This window comes from Lissotriton helveticus, chromosome 3_1, assembly GCF_964261635.1.
Source record: "Lissotriton helveticus chromosome 3_1, aLisHel1.1, whole genome shotgun sequence".
Classification (NCBI taxonomy): Eukaryota; Metazoa; Chordata; class Amphibia; order Caudata; family Salamandridae; genus Lissotriton; species Lissotriton helveticus.
The window spans coordinates 1,176,123,753-1,176,138,941 of record NC_136061.1 but is presented as its reverse complement, the minus strand read 5'-3'; the positions used below and the strand labels follow the sequence as shown (position 1 = coordinate 1,176,138,941).

At 52.5% G+C, this 15,189-nt stretch overlaps 1 protein-coding gene across 1 annotated transcript in view; it reads right to left on the bottom strand.

Moving 5' to 3' along the window:
- The window catches only part of GLB1L2 (galactosidase beta 1 like 2), a 949,835-nt gene that overhangs the window by 40,093 nt on the left and 894,553 nt on the right, over positions 1-15,189 (bottom strand). Inside the window, exon 18 of the mRNA XM_078681819.1 lies at positions 2,624-2,740. Coding sequence (XP_078537945.1) covers positions 2,624-2,740 — 117 coding nt within the window. The remainder of the gene's footprint in view (positions 1-2,623; positions 2,741-15,189) is intronic.

Genomic DNA, 15,189 nt, shown 5'->3' with positions numbered 1-15,189 from the left:
ACCACAAACCGGAACAAAACCTCCTACCCCACGCATTTACAATTGCATACTTCTGCTATTAGGTATTTGTTTCAAACATCTATGTTGAGGCCAACATGTGATATACATACACTTAATGTATTTTTCATTTCCCTAATATTCATAATTTTTCTGATTACATATTTCTTTTGATGCACACACTTCTTGTATGTACAATAAACATTGCATAACATTCTACAAAAATATATTCAAAGATTACTTCTACAAGCTACACAAACCTTTCTCCACACAGCATAGCATTAAAAACTCAATCACCTTTCATACATGTACTCAGTCATGGATCAAGCATACTACAATCACATCCAACCATCACAACGACAGAAAGGAACTTGTAGGGGGCGAAAAATAATTGCAGGGTGTAGCCCCATAGGACATTCTGTAGGATTAATTTGTTGGCTGCAATTTACTGCAACCCCAGCAGGAAATGGCTAATTCTGCCTCCTACTGGATGGCGGTGTGCTGGTTTGACTCCCTGTCAAGGAGCGTGGGTTAACTCTACTGTACCATTAGGCATTCAGGTGCTGGATGCTTTATTAGGAAATCTGAATCTCCTAGAACAGGTCTATGGTTTCGGGTTGACTTGGGACCAGAACATGATTTAACCCAAGTGCCCAGCAGTGTGTCAATGAAGGCTTCATTTAAGGGCAACAGAGGTTCAATTGGTGCCTGACTAGGGTGTAGGACCTCTGTCAAAAGGTTTGTGTTTATCTCCATAGAGGTGAGGTCAAGGTCAATGTCCGCAGCAGCACTCTGGATTAATTTGTAGCAAATGAAGTGCATTCCTCTGTAGGTGGTCCAGGGGGGAAACCAGTCCAGTATTGGATAAGGTGTCCAACCCACTAGCATTGTGTAGGTTCATGTACCAGTTGTCTTCATTGTAGGGTCGGCAGTCTTCACCATCCCAACCATTGCTGTCTCCATAAGACTGGCTCTGATCAGAGGCTTAGCCAAAAAGTTGGCGTAATGTCTGTGAGAGACTGCGCAACAGTGGAACTTTGTCTTAAGGATTCAGTTGAGGCTGTGCCACATCAAGATTGGACATGGCCCTGGTTGAGGTTAAGACAATGCCAGCTCGGTGTTGGACACCAAAGTAAGTCTTCTTCCAGCACCAGTGGTGTTGAAGAACCGGTGCCGATTTTGATACCGGGTTTAGACGCCGGCACGAAACCCAAAGTGGGTTCAAGGGGCCTAGATACTGCAGAGGATGTACCCGCAAGTTGTAACCTGACTGGGAGTCTCTGCAGATCCTTGGGCCTGAAGGTGCAACAGAAGGAGCCGGAAGTGTGCAAAGATGTGCGGCATGGACTCTCAAAAGGCCTTGACCGGCTGCAATGTTGTTGATGGACACAGAAACTTGGGGTGCATCAGGACCAGAGATGGAATTGGCTCCTTGTTGAAATGGGAGCAGAACCTGGAGCCAGGGTGATGCTCTCACACTTTCAGTGTAGAAAAAGAGAGTGGTGAAAAGGGGCTGAATTCCACTTGGACTTCTTATGTTTCGTCCTCTACTTACCTGAAAACTTCGACAGCGAGGAAAAACTGCCTCTGTGACAACTTTCAGAGTGGGGCAGGGGAAGGGAGTCCTCAAATATAACTTCAACTTGAAGTTGGACCAGTGTGGAACTTTCTGATGTTTCGCCATGTACAGCTTCACCTCATGCTCTCAGATGTTCTTAGAGTTCATCTGGGTGCAGTCTTCGCAGGCATTGGTGTCTCTTGTGATGTTCCTAAGCACCAGAGGCTGGTCACAGACAGAAGTTTCCAACAGTTCCTGTAAGTTTTGAATCCTGTCATTTTAGAGGCTGATACTCCTTGCATACTGGAAAAATAGTTTGGAAAGTATTTCTTTACTGGGTGAAGAAAGAAGGACAGGAGCTCCCGATCTACTCTGAAGACACAAAAAGAAATGAACTGATGTCAGCACGCTTGCTGGGGCTTATAAGAGGCTCTGTTCGTTACTTCTGGTGTGGACCAGTGTTGACATAGAGTCGCATGGTTCCACTTACCAGTGTGCAGGAACAATGCTTTTGAGTTTTCCAGATCCAGTTTGATACCTGGGGGAAATATACAGGACGAGGAATCTGCCATTAGAAGTATTCATCAGAATGCCAGCGTAACATTAATCAGAGGACTGAAACAAAGAAATTTACATTGAGTTACAGACAAAACTTCCACATGTCTTTGCTTATTTTATAGACGTCATAAGATGCTTTGGCCTCAATATTGGTCAACATATGAGGTCATCATATTAGAGTGCACATGTCTGTGTATAAAACTCACCTGTTCTGTTAACTCCTTCTCCTTTATGATACTCAGGTCAGTCTGCAAATAATAAGCACCCCACTGCCTAGATATGTGTTAGTAATCGACAAAAACAAGTTTTCTATGTAGCATATTTTTCTAACACTTTTTCTATGAATCTAAGATCTCCAGCTTAGAAAAAACACAAGCCAAAATCTTAACCAATTACCATCCCCAATCATCCGAGCATGGATAGAGTTGTAAAGGGAGGACTAGTCTATGATCATGTAGCAAAAATGGAATCAGCTCTGCCTTCTTCTTTCTATATATGTTATATTCCTACCTCATTGTTTCCTGGTTGAAGCCATGTTCCTGGTAGGAAGAGAGTAGACTGAGGGCCAATGTCCCAGTAGCGACCAAGGTTCCGTTGGTTAACAAACACAACACCCTTTCGCCACCCCTGCAAAGATGAAAGGTGCAATTAATCAATGAAAGGAGTACTACATGAAGAGGTAAGGACAGGAAAAAGAAAAAAACGTTATGTTTGACAAATGTCCCCAGATTCATAATTCTTAGCCGAGAGGATAAACCTCAGACCAAACATAAATAAAAAAGTTACTTACCTGCAGTAAGCCTCTTTCTGGTGGATACTCTATCTACCTGCAGATTACTCTACTGTAGAACATTCTCTGGCATCAAACTGAACTTTACTGGTAGTGGTGCTGGCTTCAGAAAATGGCAAAATTGACATTAGTTAACATCCCCTGAGACATATAGCGCCCAACCCGGCTGAACGACTTTAGTTTCCATCCTTTTCTTCGCCTCATCAAGGTGAGCTGACAGACTGACATTGTTAGAGTAGAACAGGCCCAAAACATAAATTGGAATCTTATTAACTTTCTCTACAATAGATTAATCAAACAGGGAGGTGGGTGGGTCTGTTAGGAATATGCAGGTAGACTGAGTATCCACCAGAAAGATTGTTACGGCAGGTAAGTAACTACATCATCTGATGGACGCTTCTACCTGTAGAATCCTCACTTGCAGAACAGATTTCAGAGCGATACCCCTGGAGGAGGGTTGATGGATGGTTAGACAAGATAATCCTCTAAAATATCTGGCAAAGTGACCATCCCTACACAAATCAGAATCCATGCAGTAGTGCTTGGAAAAGGTGTGTAAAGACGCTCATGCCGCCGCCTTGCAGATCTCTGTGAAAGGAATGCCTCTGGTGAAGGCAGACATGGTGGATTTGGCTCTGGTGGAAAGGGCCTTCATTCCTTCTGAAGGGTCTTTCTTGGCCAAAGAGTAGCAGGTCTTAATCCTGAGAATGTTCAATCTGAAAAAAACATTTTTGGCCATCTCAGTACCCACAAAGAAAAGGTCATCCAGTTATGTGTCCTTGGTACAATCTAGATCAGGGGTACTCAAAGTACGGCCCACGGGCCGTCAGCGGCCCGGCAAGCCTTCCGTGGCGGCCCTTGGACCTTGAGACATCGACCCTGTGTTCTTTTTCGAAACTTCAGCCAACAACGCCGGTTGCAGGAGTGGGAATCAGAGAGCCTGCTCTGTGGGGCTGGGCGATTCCAGCCACAGTCAGAGTGGAGCAGCAGGGGCGCTAAGAGGTGAACAAAGGCAGTGAGAGCCTGGGTGAGGTGGGATGGCAGCAGGGAGTGAGAGCCTGGGTGAGGTGGGAGGGCAGAGCAGGGAGTGAGAGCCTGGGTGAGGTGGGAGGGTAGCAGGGAGTGAGAGCCGGGTGAGGTGACAGAGGGCAGCAGGGAGTGAGAGCCTGGGTGAGGTGAGACAGATAGAGATAGAGACAGATAAAGACATATAGAGACAGAGACAGATAGAGGCAGAGACAGATACAGGGGCAGACAGAGCTAGATAGGGTCAGAGACAGGGACAGATAGAGGCAGAGACAGATAGAGATAGAGACAGACAGCGATAGAGACAGACAGCCATAGAGACAGACAGAGAGAGAGTCAGAGAGAGAGCCAGAGATAGAGACAGAGATAGAGGCAGGGACAGATTGAGACAGAGACAGATAGAGGCAGAGACAGATAGAGACATGGGCAGACAGAGCTAGGTAGGGTCAGAGACAGGGACAGACAGAGACAGATAGAGGCAGAGACAGATAGATGTAGAGACAGACAACGATAGAGACAGACAAAGAGAGAGAGAGACAGAGAGAGAGAGAGACAGAGATAGAGGCAGGGACAGATTTAGACAGGGACAGACAGAGACAGATAGAGGCAGAGACAGACAGAGATAGAGACAAAGAGAGATAGAGACAGGGACAGACAGAGACAGATAGAGGCAGAGACAGACCGAGACAGGCAGAGACAGAGAGACGGAGGGAGGGAGGGAGACAGAGACAGGGACAGACAGAGACAGATAGAGGCAGGGACAGCAACAGACAGATAGCGGCAGAGTGACAGGGAGACGGAGAGGGAGACAGAGACGGAGACAGAGGGAGGGAAAAGGAGACAGAGGGTAACAGAGGGAGGGGGAGGGAAAGAGGGAGACATACAGAGGGAGACAGACAGAGGGAGAGAGGGAGACAGACAGAGGGAGACAGACAGAGGGAAGGAGACAGACAGAGGGAGGGAGACAGACAGAGGGAGGGAGACAGAGAGAGACAGACAGGGGGAGACAGACAGAGGGAGGGAGGCAGACAGAGGGAGGGATAGAGACAGAGGAAGGGAGAGAGAGAGGGGGAGGGAGAGAGGGAGACACACAGGCAGAGGGAGGGAGACAGACAGACAGAGAGAGGGATGGAGGCAGACAGAGGGAGGGAGACAGAGGGAGACGGACCTTGGGACACAGATAGAGGGAGACGGAGAGAGAGAGGGAGACAGACAGAGGGAGCCAGACGGAGAGAGGGAGACAGACAGAGGGACAGAGGGTGCCAGACAGAGGGAGACAGACATAGGGAGGGAGTCAGACAGAGGGAGTAAGACAGACAGAGGGAGGGAGACAGAGGGAGACAGACAGACGGTGGGAGAGAGACAGTCAGACAGAGGGAGGGAGACAGACAGACCGAGGGTGGGTGACAGACAGAGGGAGGAAGGGAGGGAGAGGGAGGGATGGAGACAGACAGAGGGAGGGATGGAGACAGAGGGATGGAGACAGAGGGAGGGAGGCAGACAGAGGGAGAGAGGGAGACAGACAGAGGGAAGGAGACAGACAGAGGGAGGGAGACAGACACAGGGATGGAGAGAGGGAGACAGACAGAGGGAGACAGAGGGAGGGAGAGAGAGAGAGGGAGGGAGAGGGGGAGGGAGAGAGAGGGAGGGAGAGAGGGAGACAGACAGACAGAGGGAGGGAGACAGACAGACAGAGGGAGGGATGGAGACAGACAGAGGAAGACGGACCTTGGGACACAGATAGAGGGAGATGGAGAGAGGGAGGGAGACAGAGAGAGAAAGAGAAAGAGAGGTGAGACAGAGAGAGACAGAGGGAGACAGAGTGAACGAGACAGAGGGAGAGAGAGAGGGAAGGAGGGAGCGAGAGAGAGAGATAGAGGGAGGGGGACAGAGAGAGGATGGGAGAGAGAGAGAGGGAGGGAGACAGAGAGAGGGAGGGAGAGATAGGGAGAGGGAGAGGGAGAGAGAGAAGAGGGAGAGAGAGGGAGAGAAAGAGAGAGAAAAAGAGAGAAAGAGAGATGTGTGTAGATGCCGGTCTGTTGGCTCAGTGGATGAAGGCGTCCGCTGCAGGGGCCTGAGTTCAACTTCATGGTCACAGTTTTTTTCCTCTAGCCCCTCCCCCACTGACCCCGCCTCCACCGGTGCGGCCCTCCACAACCACAAACCACACTATAAGTTTGGCCTGAGAGAAAGTTTGTGAGTACCCATGATCTAGATAGTAGTTACCCGCCTGCCTAGAATCCAATCACTGTAACTGCTCCTTCTTCTTAGTGGGATGGGCGGAGGATAAACGGTTGGGAGGGTGATTAAATACCCAAGTGAAAGGGGGACATCACTTTTGGAGTGAAAGCAGGCCTGATTTGCAACACTAACTATTTGGGCTAGAAAGATATAAAGGGGGACCACAGCTAAGAACTTCTGACTCACTCACCCATCTGACTGAATAGCCATCAAAACAAGATTTTAAGGGTCAACGTCTTCTGGCGGCAACTATGCAGGGGCTCAAATGGAGTCCACATAAGAAAAGTCACAACCAAATTATGTCCCACCAGGGCACAGTAAATGGAGTAGTGGGATATATATTTGTCAATCCTTTCAAAAAACGTATAATAATGGGGTACTTGAAAAGGGACAGCTGGTCCGGCAGATGGAAGTATGCAGACAGAGCAGCGAAATACACCTTGGCAGTTCCTATTGCACAACCCCTCTGAGGAAAAAAGAGTGAACACTGCAGAAGCTGTGACAGCTTATACTGCAAGGGACAACATGCAACAAAGTTTATCCATCTGGCAGCATAAGGAGACTTTGTGGGGAGTTGGACAAGCTGACAAGGTACCATCCATCACCTCCGATAGAAGCTGAAAGGAACTCAGTTGTCTCCACTCAATATCCAAGCATGAAGCCTTGGAGATTGAGCTGGGAATCCATCCCCCCGACTGAAAGAGAAGGTCTGGCCTGAACTGTAGACGCAGCAGGGTACATGTACAGAAGTACAGAAGGTCTACATACCACACCCTCCATGGCCAGTCTGACCCAATCAAAATAACTTGGGCCTGGTCTTGGGGAATGTTCCTCAGATCTCTAGGAATCAAGGGTATAGGGGGAAACACGTAGTGCATCAGACAGTTACACCTCAACTGAAACGTGTCCCCCAGAGCTCCTTTCAACTGATACTGGAGGGTGCAGAAATGCTGCATTTGAACATTTTCTGAGGAGGCGAACAGGCTCATCTGAAAAGTCTCCCACTGGGCGAAGATGTCCTGGAATACCTCAGATAGAAGAAACTACTCTAGATTGGCAAGATGAACAAGTTACTTACCTTCTGTAACTATATATCTGTAAGAAACATTTGTAGTGATAGATTCCTTACCTTAGAATTACCCCCCGGTGTCATACCGGATCCGGAAAGTTTTTGTCAGCAGTACCACTGTGCGTTGGAAGGTGGCGTCATGCGGCTCCGTGTCCGTTGTTGGCGTCGTGGTCTCCGACATGACATCGCGGCAGCTACTTAGACGCCGCCCTCGCACGCGGACATCAGTTCTGTACACGACTTTCCGTGCCAGGAACACAGAGCCATGCAAGATACTGACCACTGGTGCCTTAAACTAGGGCCATGAAAGGGATGACCTTAACGCATAAGTTACTTACCTTCGGTAATGATATATCTGTAAGAAACAGTAGTTAGTGTTAGATTCCTTACCTTAGAATATCCCCAGGCGTCCGACTGGATCCGGAAAGTTTTGCGTAGCAGTACCCCTGCACGTCGGTAGGCGTCGTCTGTGGCTCCGCGTCTGTCGTTGGCGTCGTGATCGCCGGGATGACGTCAGAGTAGTTAGACGCCGCCCTCGCGCGCTGACGTCAGTTCTTGTACATAGCTTTCCGCGCCAGGAACGCAGAGCCATGCCAGAGACCGATACTGGTGCCAAGAAACTAGGGCCCTCAAAGGGAAATACCTTAACCCTTGATATGGGTTTGCAGAATGGGGAGGATGGGTGGGGCGGTAAGGAATCTAACACTAACTACTGTTTCTTACAGATATATCGTTACCAAAGGTAAGTAACTTGTGCATCTGAAAGAAACAGGTTAGTATTAGATTCCTTACCTTAGAATAGATACCCCAGCAATACCAACCCCGGTGGTGGGTCTGCGAACCAATAATCACACCAGAAAGTCCTGGAGAATGGAACAGCCAAAAAAACCATCTCTCCGGACTTGGCTGTCCAGGCAGTAGTGTCTTGCAAACGTGTGCAGCAAGGCCCACGTAGCTGCGTGACAGATATCCTGCAAGGGGACTCCCCGACCCAGGGCAGTAGTAGCCGCCGTGGCCCGAGTGGAATGGGCACGCAGCCCCACAGGAGGCTCCTTTTTAGCCAGAGAATAACAAGCCTTGATGCACAAAACGACCCATTGAGAAATGGTCCGTTTGTGCACCGCCCATCCCTTCTTAGCGCCCACGTAACCAACAAAGAGTTGGTCATCCACCCGGAACTGGCATGTGCGATCTAGGTAGAAGGAGAGCGCACGTTTTGGGTCCAGATGGAGGAGCCTCTCTTCCTCCTTCGAAGGATGCGGAGGCAGAAAGAAGGTGGGCAAGGTGATGGACTGCCCCATGTGAAAGGCTGTGACTACCTTGGGCAGGAAAGAAGGATAAGTCCTCAGAACAACTTTGTCCGGATGGACAGAGAGGAAAGGAGGTTTAGAAGATAGAGCCTGGAGCTCACTCACTATCCTTGCAGAGGTGATGGCAACCAGGAATGCAATCTTAAGAGTCAGAAGACGAAGAGGACAGTTATGAAGTGGCTCAAAGGGAGCGCACATCAGATACTTTAGAACAAGATTCAAGTCCCACTGAGGCATCACGAAGGGAACAGGAGGGAACATGTGCGTGATGCCTTTCAAGAATCTATTTACAACAAGGGACTTGAAAAGAGAAGGCTGATCAGGAAGCCTCAAGAAGGCTGAAATGGCAGAGAGGTAGCCCTTGATAGTGCCCAGAGCAGAGCCCTGCTGGGCGAGAGAAAGAAGAAAGAGGAGAACCTCTGAAAGGGGGGCAGAAAGTGGATCCACAGCCTTTGCTGTGCACCATGCCACAAATTTGTTCCACCTGCAGGCTTATACCGATTTCGTGGCGGGACGCCTGGCTGCCAGAATCACATCACAGACTTCAGGAGGCAAGTCAAATGGCCTCAACTGTCGCCGCTCAATCTCCACGCATGGAGGTGGAGACTGGACAGGTTCGGGTGGAGGACCGTCCCCTGCTGCTGCGACAGAAGGTCCTCCTGAAGAGGCAGTGAATTGGAGGAGCGACTGATATGCTGAGTAGCTTGGGATACCAGTATCTTCGTGCCCAGTCCGGAGCCACAAGGATGACTTGGGCCCAGTCTCACTTGATCTTCTGCAGCACTCTGGGCAGAAGTGGTATAGGCGAAAGGCGTACAACAGACCGCAGCTCCCCTCGCGATGAAAAGAGTCGCCGAGCGAGTGCCGCCTTGGAAATTCCAACGCACAGAACTGATGACATTGCGCGGTCTCTTCGGTGGAACAGATCTAACCAAGGCTCTCCCCACTGCTGAAAGAGACCTTGCGCCAGGTCCGAGTTCAGACACCATTCGTGATCCATCATGCACTAGCGGCTGAGTTCGTCCGCCCTGGCGTTCAGGGAACCTACCAGGTGTTGAACCACCAGGGTAATGCCCTGGTGTTCCAGCCATGTCCAGAGGCGCAGAGCCTCCTGACAGAGGGTCCATGACCCCACCCCGCCCTGTTGTTGCAGTACCACATGGCGGTGTTGTTGTCCGTGAACACTTGCACTACACTTTCCCGGACAGAGGGAAGGAATGCCTTCAGTGCAAGTCGGATCGCCCGCAGCTTCAGAAGGTTGATATGGAGCCGGGACTCCGCCGGAGACCAGAGGCCTCTGATCTCTCTCTCTCCCATGTGGCCGCCCCATCCCAAGAGGGACGCATCTGTTACCACTACGTGCTCCGGTTGGGGAAGGGAGAGAGATCTGCCGCTGACCCAATCGCTGTTCGTGATCCACCACTGCAACTTGCACGCAGTGCCCTCCGAGATCAGGACATGGTCGGACAGGTCGCCCTTTGCTGTGCCCACTGAAACTTCAGGTCCCATTGCAGAGCCCGCATCCACCACCTGGCGTGATGCACAAGAAGGATGCAGGAGGCCATCAGCCCCAGAAGCCGCAGCGTCAACCTGACCGAGACTCGGGATAAAGGCTGAAAGATCGGAATCAAAGCCTGAATATCCCAAACCCGCTATTCAGGGGAATAAACCCGAAACTGCGCTGAGTCCAGAACCGCTCCGATGAAAAGGAGCTTCTGAGAGGGGCAGCTGTGAGCCAAAGTCAGCATCTTGAACTTCTCCTTCCGGAGGAAGCCGTTGATACTCTGTAGGTCCAAGATGGGGTGTAGGCCTCCTTTGCCCTTCTTGGGTACCAGAAAGTAGTGGAAATAGCAACCACGTCCTACTTCTGGCCCAGGAATGCGCTCGATGGCCCTCTTGGCCAAGAGGGCCGTAACTTCCTCCTGCAGAAGTTGCAAGTGATCCCCCGACATGCGGTGGTACTGCAGTGGCATGGCTGGAGGGGTCGCCTCGAAGGGGAGGGAGTAGCCCGTTCGGACGATTTGCAGCACCCACCTGTCTGACGTGATGGTACGCCAGTGGGGGAGGTGATGCGGACCCTGCCCCCCACTGGCGACGAATGGGCCTGAAATGCTAGACTAGAAAGGTTAGAGGCAGATGCTGCAGGGGTGGGCGTGGACTGACCCTGCCGGTGTCCCCAGGTACCGCCATGGCGGTAACCACGTCCGCGACCGCGTTGCGCCTGGTTCTGCGGCCTGTGGCTGGCTGGATGTGTGGGGGGCGCCCCTTCCTTGGCCACGAAAGGAGCAAAAAGCGGACGTTTGCTGGCGTTGGCCTAGGCCCAAGGACTTGGCCGTAGCCCTGGAGTCCTTGAAACGCTCCAGCGCACTGTTCGCCTTGTCGCCAAAGAGGCGACGGCCATCAAAGGGCATGTCCATGAGGGTGGCCTGGACATCCCCCGAAAAGTTGGCGGACCTCAGCCAGGTGTGGCAGCGAACTGCCACTGTCGTTGCAATCGCCCTACCCAGCGAGTCCGTGGTGTCGAGTCTACACCGTATTGAGTAGCGTGCTGCATCCCGCCCTTCCGCCAGAGCTTGAGTGAGCTTTGCCCGGGCCTCCTCCGGGCACTGTGGCAGCACCTCCGCAACAGTATACCACAAAGAGTGGGTGTAACGGCCCAAAAGGCAGACGGTATTGACAGACCGCAGCCCCAAACTTACGGAGAAAAGTTTCTTCCCAAACTGATCGTACCTTTTGGATTCCCGATCCAGAGGAGCGGTCGGGAATGCGGTTTGGGACGTAGAGGCCCGGATCACCAGGCTCTCGGGGGTGGGTTGAACGGACAGGAAGCTAGGTTCGCCCAGAGCCGGGCGGTGGCTGTGGGCCAGGTTCCGATCTACAGGAAGGCCTGAGGAGGGCTTGGACCAGGTGCCCAGCAGAACGTCATTGAGCGCCTCGTTAAACGGCAGTAGAGGCTCCGAGGAGCTTGCCTGTGGTTTGAGCACCTCAGTGAGGAGGTTAGTCCTCACGATCACGACAGGGAGCTCAAGAGCCAAGGCCTGGGCCGCCATAGTCAACACCACGCTGTAAGCAGCCCCCTCCTCCGTAGCCACGGAGGGAGGAGAGACGAATCCAGTGTCGGGCGAAGTGTCCAGACCAGTGGCCTCCCCTAGCTCATCTGCCCAGTCCTGGCTCAACTGGCACTGTAGTGCCAGAGGGTCCTCATACCCCTCCCAGTCATTCTCGTCATCCATCTCCTGATAGTCAGTAAAACATTATGGAGCCGGGTCGTAGGTGAATTGCCCACCCATCGAAGTCGAAGACGGCGCTGGTCCGATGTCGGACCCGGACCGAGGCTGAGACTGACGATGACGTCGTCCAGAGACGGCGCCGGGAGCGACACCCTCGGGGTCGGCGCCAGCGGAGGAGTCGTAAGGTCGACTGGCGACGACCCAGATCCAGGCCTGGATCCTATGGGGCCCCACGGCGTCGGGACCAGAGTCGACGACGGCGCCGGGGCCGAAGCACCCGACGGTGCCGGGGCCGAAGCCCCCGAAGGTGATGGAGCCTCCGACCCACTACGGTTCCCAGACGGACCTGCGGGGCCCAAAGGCACCTCGACGGGGTCCCACGGAGGGAAGTGAATCCTCATGGCCACGAGGAAGTCAAGTATCTCCTCTGGCGTCGCGTGCAGCCCAGGGACCGTCGGGTGTGGATCTGGACGTGGCGCTTGTAGCTCCAGCGGAGCCACGTGTGCGGTGTCGTCTGAACCCCCGGCCGTGTCGCATGAGCGTCGGTGGGAGTCAGAAGAGCGATGACGCCTCTTTGACTTCTCTTTCGAATGCCTCGACTTACCTGAGGACTTGAGCCCGACGAGTGGTGTTGACTCGTCGAGCGGCGATCACCGTGGCTCCGAGACCGGTCCCTCGACTTCCTCCGCGACTGGTACCTCGAACGGCGCGGAACCGACTGCTGGAGCTCAAGTAGCTTACGGGACCGCTCCCGTCTAGCCTTCGAGGTCAAGGCCCGGCAGTCGGGGCACGACTTGTCATCATGGTCGGCCCCGAGACAGTAAAGACACCGACGGTGGGGGTAGGTCAACGACATCAAGCGTTGACAGTCCTCACAAGGTTTTAGGTTTAAAGTATTTTTTATTAAGTACAGTACAGCAGTGAAGATATACATGAAAAGGCAGTAAAGGACAGTCAATGACAAAAATAAATCAAGGCTACCTCCAGGGCTCGCCGCTACCCATAGAGTACAACAGTCCCGGTATTGTCAGGGCCGCCCTGGTCGGCCCGCCTGTGCATCGTGCTTTAGCATAGGACTGTAAGCTTTTGATAACCCCGCTGTACCTCTCTTTCAACTGAACAAACCACCCCAACAACCCCCCTTACCCACCCCTCCCCCCTTCCCACCCGCCTCCCGTCCGGTGCCGTGCCAGGTAAAAAAAAGGTGGACATGCGCAGCTCCTGCTTGCATGAGCTCCTCTGTCTCTTGTAAGGTTCACCCCTCCCCTTCCCGACCTCTCACGGTATCGGTGGTGTGAGTCTCAGCAGCCTCAGGTACCTCGGGCAAGTAATCTCCCTAAATTCAGCAGATAGTAGTGTATGGAAGGGTAGCCACAGTTCCTGGAATTGATCTACTTCTCCAGCCAGTGTAAGTGATATCTTTTCCATCCCCAGAACATGCCACAGCCTATGTAGCCAACCCGTAATGGAGGGGAAGGTGGGTGTGCGCCAGTGTATTAAAATGTTCTGTATCGCGGAGCCCAGCGCAATAGCAATGTGCCTCCCCCTCCGAGATTTCAGTGGGTACATTAAGGCATTAGGGAGACCCAGCAGGGTATAGGCCGGGAAGCGGGGTAACTCGATACTAAAGCATGCATCTACCTCATTGATCACCTCTGTCCAGTAGTCCCGTAGCAGTGGGCAATCCCATAAAATATGTGTCAGTGTTCCAACCTGCCCGCAATGACGCCAACATGCCGAGTCTAGGAGGCGGTTCATTTCATGTAGGCGCTCCGGAGTGTGGTACCAATATGTAGAAACCTTGGTGAAGGTTTCAGTGAGTCCTACGTGATAAGCAGAGTGTCGTGCACTATACGAGATTTGCTCCCATTCCTTGTGGCTAAGTGTTCTCCCCAGTTCCCTGTCCCACCTCTCCCTACCAGGGTTGTACAGGTGAAAGGGCGGTGGTTGCAGCATTCTATACAGGTCAGATATCAGTTTAGCGTCCGAGGTACGCTTTGCAAGCCACCGTTCATAAGGCAACAGGTTCCTGTCTGCTGACTCCCGCACCTGTGGCTGCAGGGCCCAGTGTCAAACCTGCCAATACCTCATCCTATCCGCCTCGGTCAGTTGGTAAGTCACTTTGAGATCTTCAAAGGGGAGGACGCCGTCCTCACCATATACATGAAAGAGTGCTCTACACCCCCCCCCCGCCAGTGCGTGTAGGCTCCAGGTTCTGTCCCCGGCGTGAAGTCCGGATTGTCCACAATGGGCGTGAACGGAGAAGGGAATGTGGTGAGGCCAAAAGGTCTGTGAGTGGCGTCCCAAATCCTCAGCGGCACCCTCGTGATGAAGGACGCGTAAAGGTTCGGGGGGCGGTGCGATCTGCGCAGGAATGCTATTTCCTGCAGGGGCCGGCCCGCCACCGCTTGATCCTGGAAGAGCCAGTGCTTGTCTGACTCCCACCTGCTCCATTCCACCAAGTACCTGAGCTGTGATGCCTGGAAATACTTTTGAAGATCAGGGACCCCCAGTCCCCCCGCCTCCGGCGCCAACGTCGTCAATGCCCTTTTCATTCGAGGTTTGCGGCCCTGCCAAACAAATCGAGACAAATCCGTCTGTATCCGCCGCATCCAACCCTGAGGAGGCTGCAGCGGAAGCGCACGAAATAAATACAGAATCTGGGGTAATACTGTCATCTTAAGTGCTGCTATCCTACCTAGCCAGGATATCGTCCCCTTGCTCCATCTCCCCAACTCCTCTTTCACTTTCTTGCTCAGCACCTCATAATTAGCTGCCACCATCGCCGGTAACGTGGGAGCCAAGAGGATACCCAGATACTGCACATGGTGCCGTGACCATTGAAGCGGGAAACGCCTCTGCAGGTCCTGTCTCGTCGCGGGCGTCAGGGAGACATCCAATGCTGTAGATTTCCCCACATTCATCCGAAACCCAGCTGTTTCTGCGAAAGCCTCGAGCTCCTCCATACATGCGGGTAAGGCCCGCCTCGGGTCCTCTAGCGTGAAAATTACATCGTCCGCATATAGGCTAACCGTGTGGGTGTACCCTCCCATTCGCACCCCGATCGCGTCCGGGTTCTGCCGCACTCTCTGGGCAAAGGGCTCCATGTAGAGAGCAAAAAGCAGAGGGGACAACGGGCACCCCTGTCTCGTGCCACGTTCAATATGAAAGCGCCTCGAGCCACAGCCATTGACACGTACCGTAGCCGAAGGGAACCTGTAGCAGTTAAAGACCATGTTCCTGAACCTCTCCCCCATACCCATCCGTGCCATCACCCGTTCCAGGTACCGCCAGTGCACACGATCGAACGCCTTTTCGGCGTCGACTGAAAGTAGCATCCTTTCTCCCGGGATCCGTGAGGCCTACTCCAGTACATGCACTAACCTCTTAGTATTATCTACCGTTTGCCT